Below are 22676 nucleotides of genomic sequence, written 5' to 3'. Positions count from 1 at the left end.
CATAGAATCCCTACAGTGTGGAAACAGGTCCTTCCAGCCCACACAGTTCCACACCGATTCTCAGAGCATCTGACCCAGACCCAGCCCCCTATAACACACCTAATCTACACATTCGTGAATACTACGGGCAATTTAGCATGGCCAATCCACCTAGCCTGCACATCTTTGGACTGTGGGAAGAAACCGGAGCACCTGGAGGAAACCCACGCAGACACAGGGAGAATGTGCAAACTCCACACAGACAGTCACAACAATTTTGATTGTGCATGGACCTTCCAATAAAACTATGTGTATGCAGCTAGGTGATAGTTGTTGGAAATATCACCTATATTTTAATGGGAGTTTTAGTAGCTCTGCGGTTTGAATGCACACTGTAAAGAGACTAACCCAAAAGCCTCTTCATGGTTCTCTCAATATCTAATTGCAAGTGCATCTTTCCCATCTTGCAATAATACTCATCTATTTATACATTTTTAAAACCATTTAAGAGAAAAATATAAAAGCCAATTTCAGGTTTTATAATATAGACAGACTTAATTCCAGAAAACGAAACTGTTGGAGGGAGAGAGAGACATGGGAATATGAGATATTTAGAGGGATATAGGCAAAACACAAGCAAATGGAACTTGTTATTTTTGGGATAACATGGGTGAATTGGACCGAAGGGCCTGTTTCCATGTTGTATAACTTTATGACTCTGAATCTATGACTCTTGGTACAGCCAGAAATAGACAATGAGCATTGCAACTATGCCACCCTCACTTCAAAAAATCATTTTTCTATGGTTAATACATTTATGGATGTATATTGTCAACACTGTTACAAAAAATAGCTGCCCTAATCTAACTGTGTGTGCACACTTCTACTCATGACAACAACTCCTCTTTGGGAAGATAAAGAGCTGTGGTGAAGGAAATCTTCAGGAGCACTGTAAAAACATTTGGGACCTCCATGTTGGACATCAAGCATCAACAAAAGATGTACAATGGAAGCAGGCCATTCAGCCCATCGAGTCTGCTCTTCCATTCTATTAGCTCCTGGCTGATCTGATAACCTTCAATCCCAATTTCCTGCCTGTTCTTCATAACCCTTGGTTCTCTTACTGATTACAAATCTGCTTATCTCAGCAACAAATACATTAATGACACAGCCTTAACAGCTTCCTGCTATGAAGAACTATATATATCCACTACCCCCTGAGAGAAAACACCCTCGTCATCATTGTCTTAAAGGGGCAATGTCTTATTCTGAGTTTGTGTCTTCTGATCCTGGATCCTCCCAAAGGGGAAACAACCTTTTCACACCTATCCTGTCAAACTGCGTAAGGAACATGTATGTTTCAATATGGTCACGTCTCATTCTTCTGATCTCATTGCACAGTCCTTTAGGTTGGGAAGTTATGTTGAGGTTATATTGAACATTGGTGCAATTCTTCTGGATTACTGTGTCCAATTCTAGTCATCCCATCATAGGAACATTATTAAACTGGAGAGCTTTCAGCAGAGATTTGCCAGGATGTTGCCAGAGGTTGAAGGTTTGAGTTATAAAGAAAGGCTAGGTAGTCTGGGACCTTTTTCACTGTTGAGTAAGGGGTTGAGAGGTGACCTTACAGAAGTTTATAAAATCATGAGCGGTATAGATAGGGTTAATGGTAGGTGTCTTTTACCTAGGATGGGGGATTTAGGACAAGAGGGCACATTTTTAACGTGAGAGGAGAGAGATTTTAAAAAAGATGAGAGGAAAATATTTTATACAGTAGATGGTTTGCATGTAGAATGAAAATCCTGGAGAACGGTGGGTGTGGGTACAATTACAACATTAAAAAGACATTTGGATAAGTATATGAACAGGAAAAGGTTCAAGTGATATGGGCCAGGATCATGGTATGTTTAGCATGGACTGGTTGAATCGAAGGGTATGTTTCCAAGTTACAAGTACAGGCACTACCTACTCAACCTCTACTCATAAGTAAGTCCCTCCATATCAGGGTTCAGCCTCATGGATTGCCTCCAATGCTAACGTACATTTCCTTGGAAAGTCCCAGGGCATATTCCAAGGGCATGACCCACACACAGTCCACATTGATGGACATGGGCATCTGAAATGTGCCAGCCTTTAAGAACCCTCATGGCACATCTGATCCATTTGCAGTACGCTTCTGTACTTCAATGATTTGCCATGGAAACTATCATTGTAATGTTGCAGCAAAGGTACTTCATTCTTACGGACACATGCTAAGATCATAGACTGGAATAGGCTACAGCTTCGACATATAACAAGGCGTAGAGCTGGATGAATACAGCGGGCTAAGTAGCATCAGAGGAGCAGGAAAGCTGACGTTTCTGGTCTGCATCCTTCTTCAGAAATGGGGGAGGAGAAGGGGACGCTGAACTAAATAGGGAGGGGGGGGAGGTGGACAGAAGATGTAGAGGAGACAGAAAGGTCAAAGAGGCAGAGATGGAGCCAGTAAAGGTGAGTGTAGGTGGGGAGTTAGGGAGGGGATAGGTCAGTCCAGGGAGGACGGACAGGTCAAGGAGGCGGGATGAGGCTAGTGAGTAGGAGATGGGGCTGGGGCTTGAGGTGGGAGGAGGGGATAGGTGGGAGGAAGGACAGATTGGGGAGGCGGGGACAAGCTAGGCTGGTTTTGCAATGCGGTAGGGGGAGGGGAGATTTTGAAGCTTGTGAAGTCCACATTGATACCATTGGGCTGCAGGGCTCCCAGGCGGAATATGAGTTGCTGTTCCTGCAACCTTCGGGTGGCATCATTGTGGCACTGAAGGAGGCCCATGATGGACATGTCATCTGAGGAATGGGAGGGGGAGTTGAAATGGTTTGTGACCAGGAGGTGCAGTTGTTTAGTGCGAACTGAGCATAGGTCTTCCACAAAGTGGTCCCCAATATAGAGGAGGCCACAACGGGCACAGTGGATACAGTATACCACATTGGCAGATGTGCAGGTGTGCCCACATCTGTTTGATGTGGAAAGTCTTCTTGGGGTGGAGTGAATGGGGGTTGTGTAGGGGCAGGTGTAGCACTGCCTGTGGTTGCAGGGAAAAGTGGCGGGTATGGTGCGACTGGAGGGGAATGTGGAGCGGAAAAAGGAGTCTCAGAGAGACTGGCCCCTCCAGAAAGCACATAAGGGGAGGGAGGGAAAAATATCTTTGGTGGTAGGGTCATCTTCGACCTGCTTGTTTGCTTTCTTAGCAGCTACTCACTTTGTGTTTCCCTGAATCCTCACAAAATCATTGCCTTTCCTTTTAGCATTCCCCCCCATCAATCGGAGGTATTGGGCTTATAATACTGATGCCATGTTGTGCCATTTGGCGTGGGCACACAAACTACGATACTTGTCACTGTGGTTAGCAGTCCTTTGTGAAGCCAAGGAAGATAGCCCTTGTTCAGCAGTTTCTGTCACAGTATGTCAAGGACAGCATAGGTGTTCCGCAAAGCGGTCCCCAAGCCTCCGCTTGGTTTCCCCGATATAGAGGAAGCAACCATAGGAACAGCGGATACAGTATACCACATTGGCAGATGTGCAGGTGAACATCTGTTTGACGTGGAAAATCTTCTTGGGGCCTGGGATGGGGTGAATGGGGAGGTGTAGAGGCAGTGTAGCATTAGACCAGGAGTTTAGACACAGTCAGTAAGTTATTCAGAGTAATCAGATTCAAGGTCCTCTCCTCATAAGAGGTGATGAACCAAATGTCAGACAGCACACCGCCCGCCTCGAGCCTTTCTGCACAGTTGTGGACCGATTTCCTACTGGAATAAGGTGGAGGCAGGTATTAAGGGAGATGAAAGTGGATTGCACAGTTGTTATTGTTGGTTCAGGTGAGGTCATGTCCCGAGTGAGTAATCAGGAAGTGTAGCTGGCATGAGGGGTTGGTGATTTAGTATGGGTGAGAGTAGGTGAGGGAAGAAGTTGTAGGTCACCGTGAGAATGGCAGAGCTTGATGAGTATAGTTGCAGAGATAGAATGAGTGAAAGGTATTTGAGAATTAATCCACTTACACTAGCAGTACGGAGAAGGCCTTTGACGACCCCCCTCCCCACTCCTTCCTATAGTGCATTCTTCCAGACAGCTGAGACACCAGGCCAAGCTGGCATTATAGGCTCTACTGCTGGTCTTAATGGAAGGGGCTATCCTGCCTCAGCACCATCCCTTCAAAATAGATTCTCCAGGTCCCTGCCCACAAAGAGGGATGTCACTATCCCCCTGTCTGCCACTTTCAGGAAATGTCAGGAACCATCTAGACATTAATAACATTTATCAAAGTGCACAACGGTCTCTTAGAGATGGTGTAGAAGCCAGCATTTACAGTCTATTCCTAGATATGCATCTGTGACAAGTGATAGAATGGGGTTAGTGTTGGATAACAGGAGCACCAAATGGATGGGCTGGGCCTTGAATTAGGTGATTTTTGTAAGGTGTGATGAGAAAACTTGTTAGGCTTTGCAAAGGGAAGCTGTCCGTGAAACTTAGCAAAACTGACATTTAGCCAAAAATAAATACTTTTCAGGTTAGAGCTTTTCCACACAACACCACAGTCTACATTAAACAATCTCCTTCTGTTTGTACGATCTATTTCTTTCAGCATTTTGAAAACTTATCTTTTTTCATCTACTTTTCTCTAATATAAATAAATTCCATTCAAAGAGTCTTTCCACATTAATTTAGATCCTTCTATCTTGAATCATCTTTGTTGTTTTTCCTTAAAATTCCATCACTATTTAAATAGCTCTATGAAAATATAATAATCTAAGGTGCACAAACTATTCCAAATATGATCTCATTGATAATCTATTCATGGTCTGAATAACTTGAGTTGACACTATAATTGAATGGTCAATATGCACAGACATACCATATTCCTTATCCACTTTATTAATGGATAACATTTCATTATGTTCAAGATTACGCGTCCAGTGCCACTGAGACGTTTCTAATGTTTAGATACTTAATTTCTGCACATCTTTGAATGCTATCATTCTTTTATATGCCAGTCAGTTGCCTATGTGACTTTGTTTTAGTGCATACTGGAAACACATATTTCACTGGATCTGAAATTTATCCAATTATTGCGAATCCAAAATTGAAAATGAAGAGACATTTTATTATTTACAGTTTCTATTTCTACCCTACTTATTTTTCATAGTGTTTTTTACATTAGTTTAAATTAATTTTGTTGTTATCTAAGAGGTTCCTTTTAAACATCCATAAGAATTGTAGCATTTAGCTAAAAAGGGGCTGTTTCCTGGATAATAAAATGTGAGGCTGGATGAACACAGCAGGCCAAGCAGCATCTCAGGAGCACAAAAGCTGACGTTTCGGGCCTAGACCCTTCATCAGAGAGGGGGATGGGGAGAGGGAACTGGAATAAATAGGGAGAGAGGGGGAGGCGGACCGAAGATGGAGAGTAAAGAAGATAGGTGGAGAGAGTATAGGTAGGGAGGGGATAGGTCAGTCCAGGGAAGACAGACAGGTCAAGGAGGTGGGATGAGGTTAGTAGGTAGATGGGGGTGCGGCTTGGGGTGGGAGGAAGGGATGGGTGAGAGGAAGAACCAGTTAGGGAGGCAGAGACAGGTTGGACTGGTTTTGGGATGCAGTGGGTGGGGGGGAAGAGCTGGGCTGGTTGTGTGGTGCAGTGGGGGGAGGGGACGAACTGGGCTGGTTTAGGGATGCAGTAGGGGAAGGGGAGATTTTGAAACTGGTGAAGTCCACATTGATACCATATGGCTGCAGGGTTCCCAGGCGGAATATGAGTTGCTGTTCCTGCAACCTTCGGGTGGCATCATTGTGGCAGTGCAGGAGGCCCATGATGGACATGTCATCTAGAGAATGGGAGGGGGAGTGGAAATGGTTTGCGACCGGGAGGTGCAGTTGTTTGTTGCGAACTGAGCGGAGGTGTTCTGCAAAGCGGTCCCCAAGCCTCCGCTTGGTTTCCCCAATGTAGAGGAAGCCGCACCGGGTACAGTGGATGCAGTATTCCTATTGTGTTTATTAAAGCCATTAACAAAAAAAAATTGCATAAGCAGTCAAGCCATGAATCAAACAGATATGCTAACATTTCTTCTGAGCAACAATCAATATTTACTGTTTTTGAAATTTAGTAAACCGACTTATACTAAGGTATGTTTATCATTACTTTGCAACTTAACAATTTGGAAATAAACTATCTGACCCAACTAACCTGGTCACCAAGACAGATCAGTCTGCTGAATGAAAACATTGGAAGCAACATTCCAAATCTATTCATACAAACAAAGGATACCAGTTATTGTAGATACACAATATTACACTGAAAGAAAAGCTGTGAAGAAAATTGAAAAACAAGTGAAGTCGGGAAGCTACAACAAATAATAAGAATTCCAAGGAGAAAAGAGACAGGGGGCTCAACAAGTCAATACTTTTAATAAATCTTGGAGGAAGACTAAACGTCAGAGTAAATCATTTTAATAATATTTAAACAAGGAGGGAATGAGACATTGGTCATGGAAAGATGAATGCAGGTTGGACTGTAATAGTGAATAGACAATGATAGAATTTTATATCTATTTTCAAAGTGGAGTCTGAGAACAAGGTAGCAGAGGTACAAAAGGACCAAGAGATAAATGGCATTGGATCCATACAAACTGGAATGTGGTAGAGAACACATTCCATACTGAGGCCACCATTGTGATCCTCCATCTGGATTGCACGCCACATCTCTTCATATGGATGGAACTCCCAGAGGGGATGACTCAGGAGATATCATGGAGGCAGGTGGAGACTTATATACAAACAGAGTTAAGACCCATAAATGATCGTTTCAAGATGACAACCTTCTAGTGTTTTTTTTCTCCATCAATGCTATCTGACCTACTGAAAACACAGTTCCTGCATTTTTAATTTTTTTTTAGGCCTATTACACTGTTTGTTTCATCATCTCATTGATACAGATTCTATATAGTTGAGAACCACGCACTTCCAGAAACTCAATGGTTTAAACTTGCCTACCTAAAAGTGACTTGTTTATTCCTACTCTTTCTACTCAGCAACCTTCAATCCATACTCTTACATTATGCTCATCAGCCCTAACTTTGTGCAACAACCTTTTGTGTAACACCATATTGAATACTTGTTGTAATTCTAATTTTGAAATACCACATTCCCTGGTTTTCCCCTTATCAACCCAGCTAGCCGTTCCCTGGCTAGCCACAATCTCTCAAACTCTAACAGACATATCAGGCATGATTGTACTTTATATACCATGTTGATTGTGCCCAGTCATACCCTGATTTTCTTAAAGTCGTGTATCACATCCTTAATAATGAACCTTAGGCTAATGGCATCTTGCTTTCAATCTTCCTTGTTTCTTGAGCAGCAAGTTTATGTTTTCAATCTTTAAATTCATAGGCACTGGGGACTGGAGAAACTAATGGAACAGAAATTTGATCAGTTACCAGGACCGATATTCTACATCCAGAAAGACGTGGCCACAGAGAGTCGGTGTATTAGTGACCATCTTCTAACATTCTTAATATCTGGAATGTTTCCCACAGATTGTAAAGTAGCAAATGTCACCACACTTTTTTGAAATGGGTATGAGACATCAAGGAACTACAGAACTGTTGGCTTTGCACCAGTGGCAGATAAAATGCTATAATCTATTGAAAAAGATGAGATAAATTGACACTTGGATAATAATGATCTGAGTGCGCATCGTCAGCGTAGATTAGTGAATGGGAACTCATGTTTGATCATTTTGTTGGAGTTTTTCGTGCTTGTGCCAAACAAAATTGATCAAGGAGAAGTGATGACAACAGTAAGTGCTGAAGCAAGCCATACCAGACTCGAAATGTTAACTCTGTTTCTCTATCTACCGTTGCTGCCAGACCTGCTGAATTTCTCCAGCATTCTCTGTGTTTGTTTCAGTACTTGGCCCCAGTTGTCCAAAATATATATCAATAATTTGGAAGTGGAGACCACATGTAATATTTCCAAATTTTTGGATGACTCAAAACTAAGTGGGAAAGCCTAAATTTTGAATAAGATATAAATCAGCTTCAGGAGAGTTTATATAGGCAAGAGCATGTCTAATGAAATATATTGCAATTCCTAAGCAACTAATAAATTCTGGTAGGCTCAGTGGTAGGTGGTGACAAGTGGCTCATTACTAGATGGTCTTGCTTAACATAAACAAAACAACTCATTAACCTCCAGCATTCAGAATCTTGGAACAGCTTGTCCCTGTAGCCTTCCAATTAAAAACTTTGCTGTCAATGAGTCTGTTTTTTTTTGCATATCTTCCACTGTTTAGAAGCATAGGAACAGGAGGATGCCATTCAGCCCTTGAGCCTGTTCCACTATTTAATTGAAACATGCCATATCTTCATTAATATCAGCCACCTGTCTAGGTTCCATAATCTTTTAATATTTTCACAACAAAAAGTTGTGTATCTCAGTTTTAAAATTTTCAATTGACTTCATCCTGAGCAGTTTTTTGTTGAGAGTAAGCTTTATATTTTGCACCCTATAAGGTTGTGTACAGGGTAATGTTGCCGCATGTAATCTAGGGAATTGGCAGTGTGAGGATCTTCGAAGTCCAATTTGTAACACCAAATGATACCAAATCTCAAAGAGGCACTGTGTGAATCAGAAGAACCCATTTGTTGCTCAACAACCCTTTCTAGAAAAAAATTCTTAAAATTGAATCTTTGCTAGCTCTCCCTTTCAGTGGCTTCTGATGAGCCTCAGTTTTGGTCAGCCAGCTTCTTCAACCCTGAAGGTATAAATCGTTTACATTTATGGTGCAGGAATTCTCAGATCAAGTAATGAGCAAGGTGCCAAAGGCAAAATTTAAATATTTAAATAAGCTAACCTTCATTGTTTATATGCGGGAACATTCAATGATTAAGGAGCAGTTGTCCCAGTGGCACTGCATCATATGTGTATTATGGGCCCCATGCTCCCTACTGACTAATACAGGGGCTACACTATCTCTTATGGAATTTGCAGCTTGTTTATTTGATCCTAATCTTTATTGTTGGGGTTCATGGCAGCATGAAGTAAGGGACGGGGACTCAAATGAGAAAAAGAACAGACAACAAATTAAAGACAAAATTAAGGTTCAAATCTATGAGTTATACAAGACATGTTGTAGTAACGATTCTCTGTGTGTGGTACTGAGAAATTGTAAAGCAGATAAAAAGCTAAAATTCTTATCAATCCAAAATGCCTTAACTAATTATGCATCCATGTAATGTCTGCTCAGTTTGCATTTGTTTAAATAGCAGAGATGCTGATTAGTTGCAGTATATCTGTAATGCTTCAGTAAACAATTTAATAGCTGTGATGTTTAACCAATTTCTGAAGTCTTTGTGATTTCAGCTTTAGCAGCTCATTAATTTTTTTCTGACAGTATACAGATGATTTTACTGAAATTTGACACTGTTCATCTTCTTAAACACACCTCTCCCTCCTCCACACACACAAAGACACACACACACACACACACACACACACACACAGCCACAATTTTCTTCGATGATGAGGGACTCTTCAAATACAGAAAGGTTGGTCTCTACATTTCTACAACACAGAGTTAACAGGCATTGCTTAAGAGTCATCGCTGTATTACTTTTACGTATTGCAATTTTTGGCACGGTTGTACAATTTTGAATTTTTATATTACACTGAAGTGTGACATTATCAGGGATTTATTATTCTCCCTCAACCAATCAGAATACCGGCATTTCTTTACCACAATAATCAGCATTACATCATCCATTAGAGGAACCTGGCAAATAAAGATAAGCAGAGCAACAGTAAAACAATGTTTGAGCAGCTATTCACATGTGAATAGGGCCCAATCATTCAAGGTCGTTAAGGAAAATTCAAAAAAAACAATGCTGAGCATTTTCTAATTAAAATGTCCCAAACAATGCTCTTAGAATTTATTTATTCCTGTACTGATAAGCCATCTTCTAAATGTTTTCCTAATTTTTATTAGCCTTAATTCTTGGTGCAATAAAATCCCAGAACATGGATGAGCATATGGATGTACATGGAATAGTGTAGGTTAGATGTGCTTCAGATTGGTATGACAGGTCAGCACAACATCGAGGGCTGAAGGGCCTGTACTGTGCTGTAATATTCTATGTTCTATGTTCTAACATGCAATGGGAAAGACTTCCTATTGTCTGCAGGAATGCTTGGATAAAATGAAGGGTTTTCATATCATTTCCCCTGTGCCAGTATGACTCTTGATGATGTAACTAAATTGTAAGGCATTTGGATTAGTTTTTCATGAATGAGAAAAAAGGTCAGTTACACAAGAGGTGTGAGGTAAGTGTACTGTGTCAGAACAAATGATAGGGATCAAATAATGCTTACAATTAGTTGCATGTAGGTCAAATATAGTTAACAATTAGCAAAATACAGTTGTACATTGTATACCAGCTAGCTTGCTGTAGTCATGCCAGTTCCACCTGTAATATAAGTGTACATTCTAGTTTGTCAGAGCCATGAAATCCATTGCTTGAAACACAATGTCAGAAATGTGAAGCTGAGATTGAGTGAATTTTCAGAGATGCGAAGGAGTAGCTACTGTAAATAAAAATAGACACCAAGGAAGATTTAAAACTGTACTTTGCAATTTTTAATTGCTGCGTGAGTCAGAATGGTTGTGAATTTTCCATTCCCTATTGTGTGGAAAAGAAAGGAGCTATGAGAGAGAATTAGTTTTTTTTCCCACACATATCATGAGACAACTGCAGAAATGATTAAAAGGCTAAGCAAGTAACAGTATCAACCCTGTTATCAGTGCAGAGGATGACATGCTCAAAGCTGTAAGGCACCCTCAGCCTCACTGTGAATGAAGAATCCATGCAGTAAAGATTTTAAAAGCTTTGAAAATATAATTTCAACTTTCTATCAATGTTGTTTATGAATGGTATGTGCTGAAGGTCAGAACTCAGGGGAAACAGGGAATACTGATGAGTATGAGATGACATGACACATCTTGATGAATCATGAGAGTTTGGACAATTGAAAGCTGATCTCATCAGAGATAGGATTGTTTTGGGCACAAGAGATCTTGCTATGAGTAACATTTGCCGAGAGGGAGGAAACATACTCTCAAGAAAGCTACCAATATGTGTAGGATCCCTGAGATGATTGCTCATCAGCTAATGTATATCAAAGGCTAAACAGATGAGGGTTTGCATTGTGCTCAGGGACATTCCATGTGAAACGAAAACAACATTTGGGAAAGAAATGAGATATTTACACAAAAGCCAGCATAAAAATCAAGACCATAAGATAGACTGTAAATATTGTGGAAGATTAAGGTAATTTATTAATAAGTATAATTGCAAGAGATGATCTTGGATGGGAAGAAGTAGAATTTTACTGCAAGATGTAAGAAATAACAAAAGGAAGTAAACATAGGTGGGAATTATCTAAAGGCTACCTAATAGAAGTTATACTATAGGACAGAGAATACATCATGACATAATGATGGCAAATAAAAATGGTAGGACAATAATCATGGATGATTTTAATTTTCAATTAGATTAGGAAAATCAAATGACAGAGGTTGCCATGAGGAGAAATTCACAAAGCATATTCAGGCCAATTTCATAGAACAGATCCAAACAGGGACCAAGCTAATTTCATTCTGATAATATATAATGAGGCAGATTTAATAAATCATCTCAGAAACAAGATCCCCTAGGTAACAAAGACCATGACATGGTAGAAATGAGCATTTAGTTTGAGAGTGAGAAACATGGATCAGAAATAACATGTGCTAAATTTAAATCAGGTCAATTTCAAAAGAGGACAGAATGATGTAGAATGGATAGCAAGAAAGTAAGCAAGAAAGACAGTTGATGAACAGTGACATATGATTAAGAAAATAGTTTATAATTCACGACAAAGGTATATGGCAGTGAGGAGGAAGGATTCTAGGTAGGTGATAAACCAACCGTGGCGAACAAAGGTACTTAAGGGGATTGCATCAAATTAAAAGTTTATAATGTGGGATAGATTAGTGAGACGTTAGGGGATTAGAAAAGTTTTAAAAACCAGCAAATCATGACTAAAAGAAATGTGAAAATAAATTTTCAAAATAAACTAAGTAATATCAAAACAAGCACCAAGAGCTTCTTGAAATATATTGAAAGAAAGAGAGAGGACAGAACGAACAAAGGGGCCTTAGAGGATGAGGTCAGCAAACAATAAATGGTGGAGGAGTTAAATAAAAGGTTTTCATAAGTCTTCATGTGTGAGGACACTAATAGTTTTCCAAAATTATTAAATAAAGTTTCCACAGTCTGAAGAAACAGTGCAAAACAGTGTACGACCTTCACTGCTCCATCAAGGTAACTGTCACCATCTGGCAGTGTGCTGGCTCAGCGATTAGCACTGCTGCCTCACAGTGCCAGGGACCTGCGTTCAATTCCACCCTCAGGTGATTGTCTTTGTGGGTTATGCACATCCTCCCTGTGTCGCCCCCGGGTTTCCTTCAGGTGCTTCAGTTTTCACCCACAATCCAAAGGTGTGCAGGTTAAGAGGACAAGGCATGGGAAATGCAGGGTTACAGGCTTGGGGTTGGCAGGGGGAAGGCAGTGGGTCTGTGTCGGATACTCTCTCAGAGGGTCAGTGTAGACTTGATTGGCTGAATGGCCTGCTTTCAGGCTGTACGAATTAAATGATCTGGTCTCTACTAGCTCACACCCACTCTATCTCTGTTTCTGCACACACATCCCACCAAGGCTCATGTTGTAACAGGCAGCATATGGAGGAAAGGAGCAGTCCACGTTTCGGGTATAACCCTTGTTCAAGATGGAAGTGCTCAAGAAGGGTAATACCTGAAACATTGACTGTTCCTTTCCTCCAGATGTTGCCTGGCTTTCTTTGTTCTTCCAGCCTCCTGTTTGTTTACTTAAGATTCTAGCATCTGCAGTTTTTTTTATCTCTAATCATGTTTTAACACTCTTACTTTCAGCCGTAGCATCTTCCCTCACATTCTTAATACTGCCACCTCACATTCTTAATACTGACTGACGTCTGCACTACTTATTCAACCACTTGGGTCACCTCACCACCTTTGCCCTCCTGAACCAATCTGTGCCATCTGCTTTCATCTCAATCAATCTGTATTTTTTTCTCTTATTCCAAGGGAATAGCAGATCAATTGGGTCAGAACGGGTCACGACATACCAGATATTCAACTCCTCAAACTCAATGACCAGATGATCCTAGCCCTGGCCAACAAAAAACAAGATTGTGCTGATGTGTTGCAGATGTTATCATAGCAACCAAGAAAGAAGCAGTGCTCATTGTGGTGCTACTTCCCGTTACCTCCATTTAGCATTCAAGGTTAACATGTTGTACCTTCAACTCTTTGGCAGCGTCACTCTTTAGTCTTCTGTAGGCTCCAGAGGGATGTCCCTGATCTCCATCATCAAAAGGCCTTCCCCACAAGATGTGCCCTCCTCCATTTTTGAGGCAGCATGGTTACCGATGAGGAAGCATAGACAAGGCTGCCTCCTCTAATCCCCAGCTCCTCAGACAATGGTATTGATACATCAGAGACTATATATTCTGAGTTAGAGCTGGAGATGAAGAGTCACTAGATTCAAAAAGTTATCTCTACCTTCTTCCAACAGATGCTGCCAGGCCTGCTGAGCTTTGCCGGCAATTTCTCTTTTGCGTTTGAGTGGGATTTGATTGTTATTTTACAGAAATGGTCAGGAGTGCTGGCGCAAGGATTTTGACTGCATATATTATGCTGATGCCCAAAGTTCACAAAGCATGCCACGCTCACAAATGTATCAGAATTTCATTTGATGGGTGTCTGTGTAATGGCATCATTCTTTGAAGATAATCCTCAACTCCACCATCCTGCCTTTTCCCCATAACATTTGACATAAATCTATCTATCTCAGCATGAATATAATTAATGAATAATTAATAATTAATTTAGGTCTCTGCTGTAAAGACTTTCACATAACAGAACCTGCCTGAAGGGTATATCCTTGACTGAGTGTGGACTACTCCCCTTAGGCTTTAAGGGATGGCTGTTTGATTGCAGCAAATGCAGTGAGGTGTGGTTAAAACATCGAAAGGGCCATCCAGGTAGGCATAAAGTGAGTGAGCAATAATCGAGCAAACAGCATGAGTTGGCTGCCTGAACCTGTGTGCAACGTGTACTTGCAGACAAATATCAGACAAATTGACAATTCCTTGCATGCAATTTTTTTTAAAAAGATCTGGCACTTCAGCGGTAATGAATGAAATGCAGATGTAGAGACAGAGGAAAGTGGTATTGACGACAATTATCAAAATTGTGTGATTGAATTTTTTTTGTATTTTGTGTGCCCATTTATGGTGTTTAAATTGGGTAATTTGCATTAGCCAATGGCAGTGCATGCTTTTTCTTTTCAAATTAAAAGGGGATATTTGGAAAAATACTGACTGTTTTGTTGTAGTCATGTGGCCTCTGCCAATGCTGAAATTACCGTCATTTTAGTTTGTAACAATCATTGAACACCTGAAACAAGCTGCACAGATGGGTAATTTGTTGGAAGGCATTCTGAGGGAAAAGATTTACATGTATTTGGAAAGGTAAGGACTGATCAGGAATAGTAACTTGGCTTTGTGCAGGGAAATATTGTCTCACTAATTTGATTGAGTTTTTTTTTGAAGAAGTGCCAGAGAAGATTGATGAAGGCAGAATGGTAGACATTGTCCATATGGAGTTTAGAAAGGTATTCAACAAGGTACTGTTGGCAAGGTTAGGTCACCTGGAATCCAGGGGAAGCTATCCAACTGGATACAAAATTGACTTGAAAGTTGGAGACTGATGGTGGTGGTAGAGGGTTGTTTTTCAGACTGGAGGCTTGAGACCAGCAGTGTGTCACAAGGAATGGGGCTGGGTCCACTGCTTTTCATCATTTATATAAATAATTTGGATGTGAATATAGAGGGTATAATTAGTAAGTTTGCAGATGACATCAAAATTGATGGTGTATTGCGCAGTTAAGAAGGTTATCTCAGGGTACAGTGGGTCCTTGATCAGATTAATCAATGAGTGGAAGAGTGGCAGATGGAGTGTGTTTCAGGTAAATATGAATTGCTGCATTTTCATAAGGCAAACCAGGGCAGGAGTTATACAGTTAATGGTACAGCTCTGGGGAGTGTTGCTGAACAAACAGACCCAGGGGTCCAGGTGCATAGTTCCTTGAATGTGAAGTCGCAGGCGAAGAAGGCATTTGGCATGCTCACTTTCATTGGTTAGTGCACTGAATATGGGAGTCGGGACATCATGTTGCGGCTGTACAGGACAGTGGTGAGGCCACTTGTAGGATACTGTGTGCAGTATTCCCTGCTATAGGAAGAATATTATGAAACTTGAAAGGGTTCAAAAAAGATTAACAAGGATATTGCTGGGATTGAGTGTATGAGCTATCGGGATTTGCTGAATAGGCTCGGGCTATATTCCCTCGAGAGCCAGAGGCTGAGGGATAACCTCATAGACATTTATAAAATCATAAGAGACATGGATAAAGTGAATAGCTAAGGTCTTTTTCCTACAGACTCGTGTTCAAAACTAGAGGATGTAGGTTTAAGGTGAGAGGGGAAAGATTTAAAGGGACCTAAGGGGCAAACATTTCTTGCAGCGTGTAGTGCATGTATGGAACGAGCTGCCAGAGATGGTGGTGGAGGCATTTACAATTAAAATTTTTAAAAGATGCCTGGATGGGCGCATGAAGAGGAAGGATTTAGAGGGATATGGGCGAAAAACTGGTAAGTGGGACTAGATCAGTACAGGATGTCTGGTTGGCATAGATGAGTTAGATTGAAGGGTTTGTTTCCATGATGTATAACTCTATGACCCTGTGACTCTATTCAAACAGTGTAATTGCCCAGGTGGATTTAAGAAAAAAGTTTGCAATGTCAAGTAAATATAACACACAAATGAACAATATTCCCAAACAACTATATCATTCATAAACTATTCGTGAAGCTCTTTTCAATTCTATTCATTTATCAGGCCTTTATTCTTCCATTATTTAAAATGTCTATACATCCAATCACCTTGTAAAGGTCATTGTAATGTCTTGGCCTCACTTAATTGAAGAGCCTTTAAACTAATACTTCATTGATTTCCCAATTTTCAATTATTTTCTGAAGTTTAATCAAGTCGTGGACACAATAAAAATGACAGGATAAATAATCCATTCTATAGTATTAATGAATTTAAGGGATAGGAGATTGTATATTTTTAAAACAAAGCATCTTGTCATGATCAGATGGAATTTTGTTGATTGGAAATATTGGGCTGAATCTTGCATTCTTTTGATCAAGTGCAAGTTGCAAGTTTTTTGGCGGGTTTGTTGCCACGAGGCCAAGCAAGTATTCTTGCCCTCTTACCAAACACACCTCACTAATTTTCTGATGAAGGGTCTAGGCCCAAAACATCAACTTTTGTGCTCCTAAGATGCTGCTTGGCCTGCTGTGTTCATCCAGCTCCATACTTTGTTATCTCAGATTCTCCAGCATCTGCAGTTCCCATCATCTCTGATCACAATTTTAACCTCACTGCGAAGCCTCTTCCTGGATGCTTAACCTGAAGAAGTTACCCTCCTCCCTCCGGACCAACCTCAGGGGATCTCTCTCCCACTGAAACTCTCTTGTCATCTCTTCAGCCTTGAAACTGCTCGACCATGTCCTGAAGCAAACCAGGTAACTTTTCTGATGAAGGGTCTAGGCCCGAAATGTCAGCTTTTGTGCTCCTAAGATGCTGCTTGGCCTGCTGTGTTCATCCAGCTCCACACTTTGTTATCTCGGATTCTCCAGCATCTGCAGTTCCCATTATCTCTGATCACCTCACTAATTATCCACCATGCCTCTATGGTGTCTCTCACATCTGATTTATATCCCACCTTAACATGTGGCTTTCTGGAAAAACTCACCAGTTGACAGATACCTACCAAAAGACCCATGTCCCTTGCACCATACTGCCTTTGAATGCACATGGTACACCAGAACAAGTCTTAGTCTGGAGCAGCCCTGCAAGTTCCTAATATTCGCTCCAGTCCCGGCAGGCAGTGGGAAATTGGCACTCTGCTTTGCAGGCAGGCTCCTGGAGGTCCTGCTGGAGGGGGTGGTGCAGAGGCAGGACTTCCTCTTCCCTCGGGATCAACAGCAAACGTCACAACACCAGACCATACCAGCCTAGTCTGAGGCTGCCATGGGTCAAAGCACGAGTCTCACCACTGTGGAGGAGTGCATAGCACTGATGGAAGGTCAATGTTGTTTCCACACTCTGCCAGCGTAAGTGCCACTACCTTCTTTCCAGTACCATGCACACACACTGTTACAGCCTGAACCAGTTCCGTTCACTTGCTCTCACCCACCCTAAACAGTGACATCACTAACTCTACATGCCCTTAGTGCTACCCATTCTCTTGCTTGGGACACTTCCCCACTTGCACCAACAGTAATACTTGGGTCATTCAATTTTATCTCCTGTAATACCTGTCTGTTTCTTATTCCAGGATGTAAATAGCCCACAGTCGGGAAGAAAGAATCCAGTTTGATGATGGGCTGCTTTGCTTTCAGCTCTGCAACTCTGGATGGAAAGGAACCTGACTCTGACAGCCCCAAGCAAGGTGTGACCTGGATCCAGAGGCTGCCCTGCACTTACTGTACTGGGACCTTCTGAGCAAAACCTATCCCCTTTGACTTCACTGAGACCTATTGACAAACACAACAACCTTTTTGGCTTTGTTTCTGTGCTAAACGCTAAGGCAAGACGGAAGTTATATGACCTTCATATCTGTGATGGAAGGGGCACAGGTCAAAAAGACAAGGCAAGACAATGCAGCACAGGGATGCTGTGGCTATGTGAGTGCGCTCAGATTGAGCCCTGTGAGAGAAGGTCAAGTACCTGAAGATACAGCCTGGTCAAGTCCATGTGCTCAGTGCATGTCTCTGGTGTTGTTGCTGTACCATTGCAAGGATAGTGGCTGGTGCAGCCCGAGGTGCAGAAGCATCCTTTAAGTTCCGTGAGGGTTCTGAGACGTTGGCACATGGACAATGGATGTGGAATGTATGTAACAGGTGCCTCTGCATTGTGCCCTGAGATGTTGGTGCCCAGTGCCCAACATGGACTCCTTTGGAGCAAGAGGCAAGCTGAATCCACAAGGCATCTACTCTGGTTCCTTGAGTTTTCCTGACTTTGAGCCCATTTGGCACATTTGCTATGGTTGGGAGGCTGAGTGTTGATGAGACAAGTTGCCCTGCTAACAAGGCATTTAACAATTAATAGTAATTGTCAATTGGCACTTTGCCATTACCTAGTGAGAATCTCGTCAAGCCTCTTGTGAAAAGCATAAAAGGCGGCATGACTGCTTCCTAACATGGAGAGTTTTTGAGAATGCACTTGTCATCCAGTTCTGCCACACACCTCATCATAATCCATGTCACTCGGACTCCTATAAAATTCCACCCCCAATCTATGTTTCTTTCACCAAAGATGCTGTCTGACCTGTTGAATATTTCCAGCGATTCCTAGTTCTTTTATAAGTTGTGGGTACAGTAGCTCTGAATTAGCACAGAGCTGTTCACCAGGGTTAGAATACAGCACCACAGATGAAAACTGTTTAACTAATTGCCAGAAATGTTACAATGTCGATGCCGATGCAATCTGATAATATTATACTTCAAGGAAAAAACATCACAATTATGTTTTACGCTTCTTATAGCTTCTCAGAAATGCATTTAGAAAAAGTTTATGGTTGCATACCTGAAGAATCACTCAGAATGGAGCCAAATGCACTGATGACAATGTTTGCTTTTAAGCTAATAACTTGGTCTTCATCTTCAATCCAATCTCCAACATCATTCTGCTCTGTACGAACAAACTCAATTGCAGAAATGCGCTGACCTTTCAGAATAATCCTTCTCGGTGACATGTAAGGCAAAAACTCGCATCTTTCTTCTTTTGCCAGCTCCATCTAATAGACAATTACAAGATGCAGAAACAACATTGTTAAGCATGGAACAACCTTGACCTTCATGCTAATATTAGAGTGTGGTGCTGAATGCATGCATCAATTTATAAAGACTGGACATCGTGCAGAATCTAAGTTTATGGAAATGTACTGTAACTTATTCTGTGCCATTTTTCTGACTGTTGGCACTTAAGCTATTAAACAGTAGCAGCAGAATTTTCAGAGGAGGTGGGCCTGCTGGCTGTGGTGCCTATTTGCCAGCTACATCTTGCTCATGAGTCATTTTTGGAGAGGCTAGTTCAAAGGCAGAATAGTCTAGCCACATTCAAGTTTTGGTTTCCCTAAGGGAATTACAATTAATGCCAATGAACAGAGCTCAACTGGAAATTTCCAGTTTAGTCAGCCTGTGGACCTCTCATGACATTGGGTGCATGATAGTTACCTGGAGCTGGCCATTGAACGATTCACCAGGAAGGACCCAGCATTCTAGGAAGACTTTGAGGCCCTTCCCCAACTATCTGACCACAGTTACAGCCACAGGATGTCAACTGGATATTAAGCACACCCATGGTATCAGACTGACCAATCTTGGCAAAATCAATGTCAGGTTAAGACTCACATTGAGCTCAGCCCTGACATCCTGATCCGATATGCAAAACCCTGCCTATAATTTGTCAGAAAAGTTCTCATAAAGTTATGTGATGCCAGCATGATTGTTTTTAACAAAAACACCCAAGCTCCCCCTCTAGTGTCTGCATAGGTACACTCCAACCTCATATTAAATACACTGACATTTTCGAAAACAAAATCTTCCAAAATGTAACAAATATAATTTTAAAGAAAATCATGGTTCAGGTGTCCTATTCCTGAAAGGGGTATTGCAAACAGTCAGATGGGCTGCTTTATCGAGGTCAGAACTTCTAAAATCAATACTGTTTTCAGTCCGTATGAATACCAGTAATGATGAGATTCTCGTAATGGTAGTATTTTCTTGGAGAAAAATACCTTCCTGTTAATTCGAGTTGTATTGGTTGAAATAATTCAGCAAATCAGAGCACAGACAAATATTTTGTATGAGGTTCTTCACAAGGGCATGATCGCCAAAACTGATTTCTTGAGGCTGGGCACAGCATTTCAAACAGCATCATCCTTCACTTCTGCCTGAGCCTTGTGATTTTTCTTCACAGCCTTATCTTCTTAGTTGGATGTGACAGCATGAGGTGCTGTAATTCTTAATTTGTGATGGAGCATAGTTGTTGCATTTTCTTCACCCATGGTGCAGTGAGGCATAGATGGTAGTTATTTACACAAGAATTGCTTGCTCTATTACTACCAAGATAAAGCGTCCAACTGAGCAGTCTGAACACATTCCTTGATTGCTTTTATGAATCTCAGAGCCTCAGAGCTAGTGACTGGCCATTATGGTGCAATTTGATGGGTAGTGAAGTCTAAGTCACTCTGCAAATTGCTGTGACTCTGAATTCAGCAACTGAGATTCATGTAGTAGTAGCTCTCATGGCTAGAAATTTGGTTAACCAACTTGCCAGAAATTAAGATAAATGATTAACCATTAAAGTTATTTGCGTAATGGAAAGTATTCCCAAATATCAGAAGTCACTTTCTCTGATAAGGATAATCAGGTGGGTCGGGTGTGTGGTTTTGTGTAAGAAGTTATCACTTGACAGTTGAGACATTATTCATTAGCTTCTATTTTATTGTGTATTTAATTGTGTGTCTAATACATTTATACATAATTCTGAGAAAGCCTACAGTTTTGCTCATATTCTGATAATCAAGGAGAGCAAGAAAGCTTATTCCATCCATGAAGATGTCTTCATGCTCAGCACAAGAAATGATTACAAGGAGCAGGTGTCCATTTATTTCCATCTGGTATGAAAACCTCTCTAGGGGTTGTCATGTTTCTGAGTCAAATCCAGTCCAGCAACCAAGGAATCTCAGCTGTTGTTTTCTTTTTGCTCTGATAGGAAAGTCATTTGTTCTTTATCTTTATTTCTTACAATTCCACCTTAAAGTTGCTTTCTTTCCTGAGGTCAGAAGATTTGCCAGCTCTCCCAAAGATTTTCCCAGTAAAACTAATCTCTAGTATTCATTGAACACTCAATGAAAAAATAGAAAACTTTGGCAGCTGAAAAAGAAAGCAAGCCAATTGTGCAAAGAAAGACTGTACAGCACCTCAAAGACTTCAGTTGAAACACAGAAGGAGCATTTTCATAAAGGGGAAAATGTGGTAAGCTTGAAAACAGATTTGCAATAGCCATGAAAGCTGAGTGATTCAATCACATATTGTTACAGATTTGTTTGGTACTCAAGAGAAATAGCAAGTATTGGCTTACACTTGACCACTTTGAATAAATACTGTATTACAAATTGACCCTATTTCAGTTAAAATGAACATACACCAAAGTGCAAAGGAGATTGATGGGGTTCAAAAGCAGAAATTGTTGATAAAGCTCAGCAAGTCTGGTGGCATCTGTAGAGAGAATCCAAAGTTAATGTTTTGTGTCCTGAAACATTAATTTGTGGTTTTGCTCCACAAATGCCTGCCAGACCTGTTGAGCTTTTCCACCAATTTCTGTTTTTTGTTTCTGTTCAACAGATTCTGCAATTCTTTTGGTTTTCATGGGGTTCAATGATGCTTCTGTAAAAATATCAACATTAAGTTTCCCATGGGTACCAAGTACATTGAGGACGCACAATAAGAATCTGAAGGAAATCCAGGTAAAATTTTGGGATTCACTGACTTGGCTGTAGTTATCTTCACTCAGCTTCTGTAGATTTATTTTCTCCTGCATCCTTTGAAAGTGTAGATGGGTTGAGCAGCCCACAAAATCATGATCAAACAGGTTATGTTTTACGTCATCAACTCAGTCCTGGTGAATACTTTCCTGTAGGTGTCAAAAGGAGCTCTTATAGCTTCACAAGATTTAAAATCCTTGGTGACAAAGTGATGGTCAGCGCATAACAAATTTTCTCAAGTTCAGCTACTGTGATTTTGTATTCTCTCAACACTAACACATACACGCACAGCCACTGACATAAACTAGAATGGTGGCTAGAGTAAAAATGTGCAGGCCTTGGTCAGCAAGAGTCATAGAAGCACTTAATTTAAACATCCAGCATATTCAGGCGTAAAAATAAATATGTGCACTTTCCCATGAATTTTTCAAATTCAAGGCTCAATCTGCAGTGTGCGAAGGAGATTCTGAGTAAGAAATGCAAACTTATGACTTCTACAAATTTATCGATACAGTCATGTTCCTCCTTCTGTGTTTCCAAACTGTCCGTTCTGTGAGAAGGGTAGCCCTAGGAAGTTGTACACTTTCTGTGAGTGACAAAGGAAGAATGATAATAAGAGCATTTCATAGTATTGTCAACAGTCTAATTATATTATTTATTGTGTGATTGGAACCAAATGGATATCACTAACAATGAGATTCTTGATTGGGGTTGTTAACCTGAGCTAATCAGGGAGCCCTGGGCAATAGATATTATATTTCAGAATCTTCTCACTTGAGGACTGACTCGGAGCTGGCTGGCCACTGTCAGTATTCTGTGCATATGTAAATAAAGGGTGACTTGGTCACAGGATACCAGCCTCTGTGCAGTTATTTCATTTGCACACATGCAAATGAACGTAAAGCTAAGAA

The 22676-nt window shown here is 41.0% G+C and overlaps 1 protein-coding gene across 5 annotated transcripts in view; it reads right to left on the bottom strand.

Moving 5' to 3' along the window:
• The window catches only part of dpyda.1 (dihydropyrimidine dehydrogenase a, tandem duplicate 1), an 837290-nt gene that overhangs the window by 356539 nt on the left and 458075 nt on the right, over positions 1 to 22676 (bottom strand). For all 5 annotated transcript variants that reach the window (XM_059648043.1, XM_059648046.1, XM_059648045.1 and 2 more), the window contains one exon: positions 18801 to 19011. In XM_059648043.1, the coding sequence (XP_059504026.1) occupies positions 18801 to 19011 (211 nt within the window). The remainder of the gene's footprint in view (positions 1 to 18800; positions 19012 to 22676) is intronic.

This window comes from Stegostoma tigrinum, chromosome 8 (assembly GCF_030684315.1).
Source record: "Stegostoma tigrinum isolate sSteTig4 chromosome 8, sSteTig4.hap1, whole genome shotgun sequence".
NCBI lineage: Eukaryota > Metazoa > Chordata > Chondrichthyes > Orectolobiformes > Stegostomatidae > Stegostoma > Stegostoma tigrinum.
The sequence above is the reverse complement of the archived record's forward strand: the minus strand, read 5'-3'. Positions and strand labels throughout refer to the sequence as shown.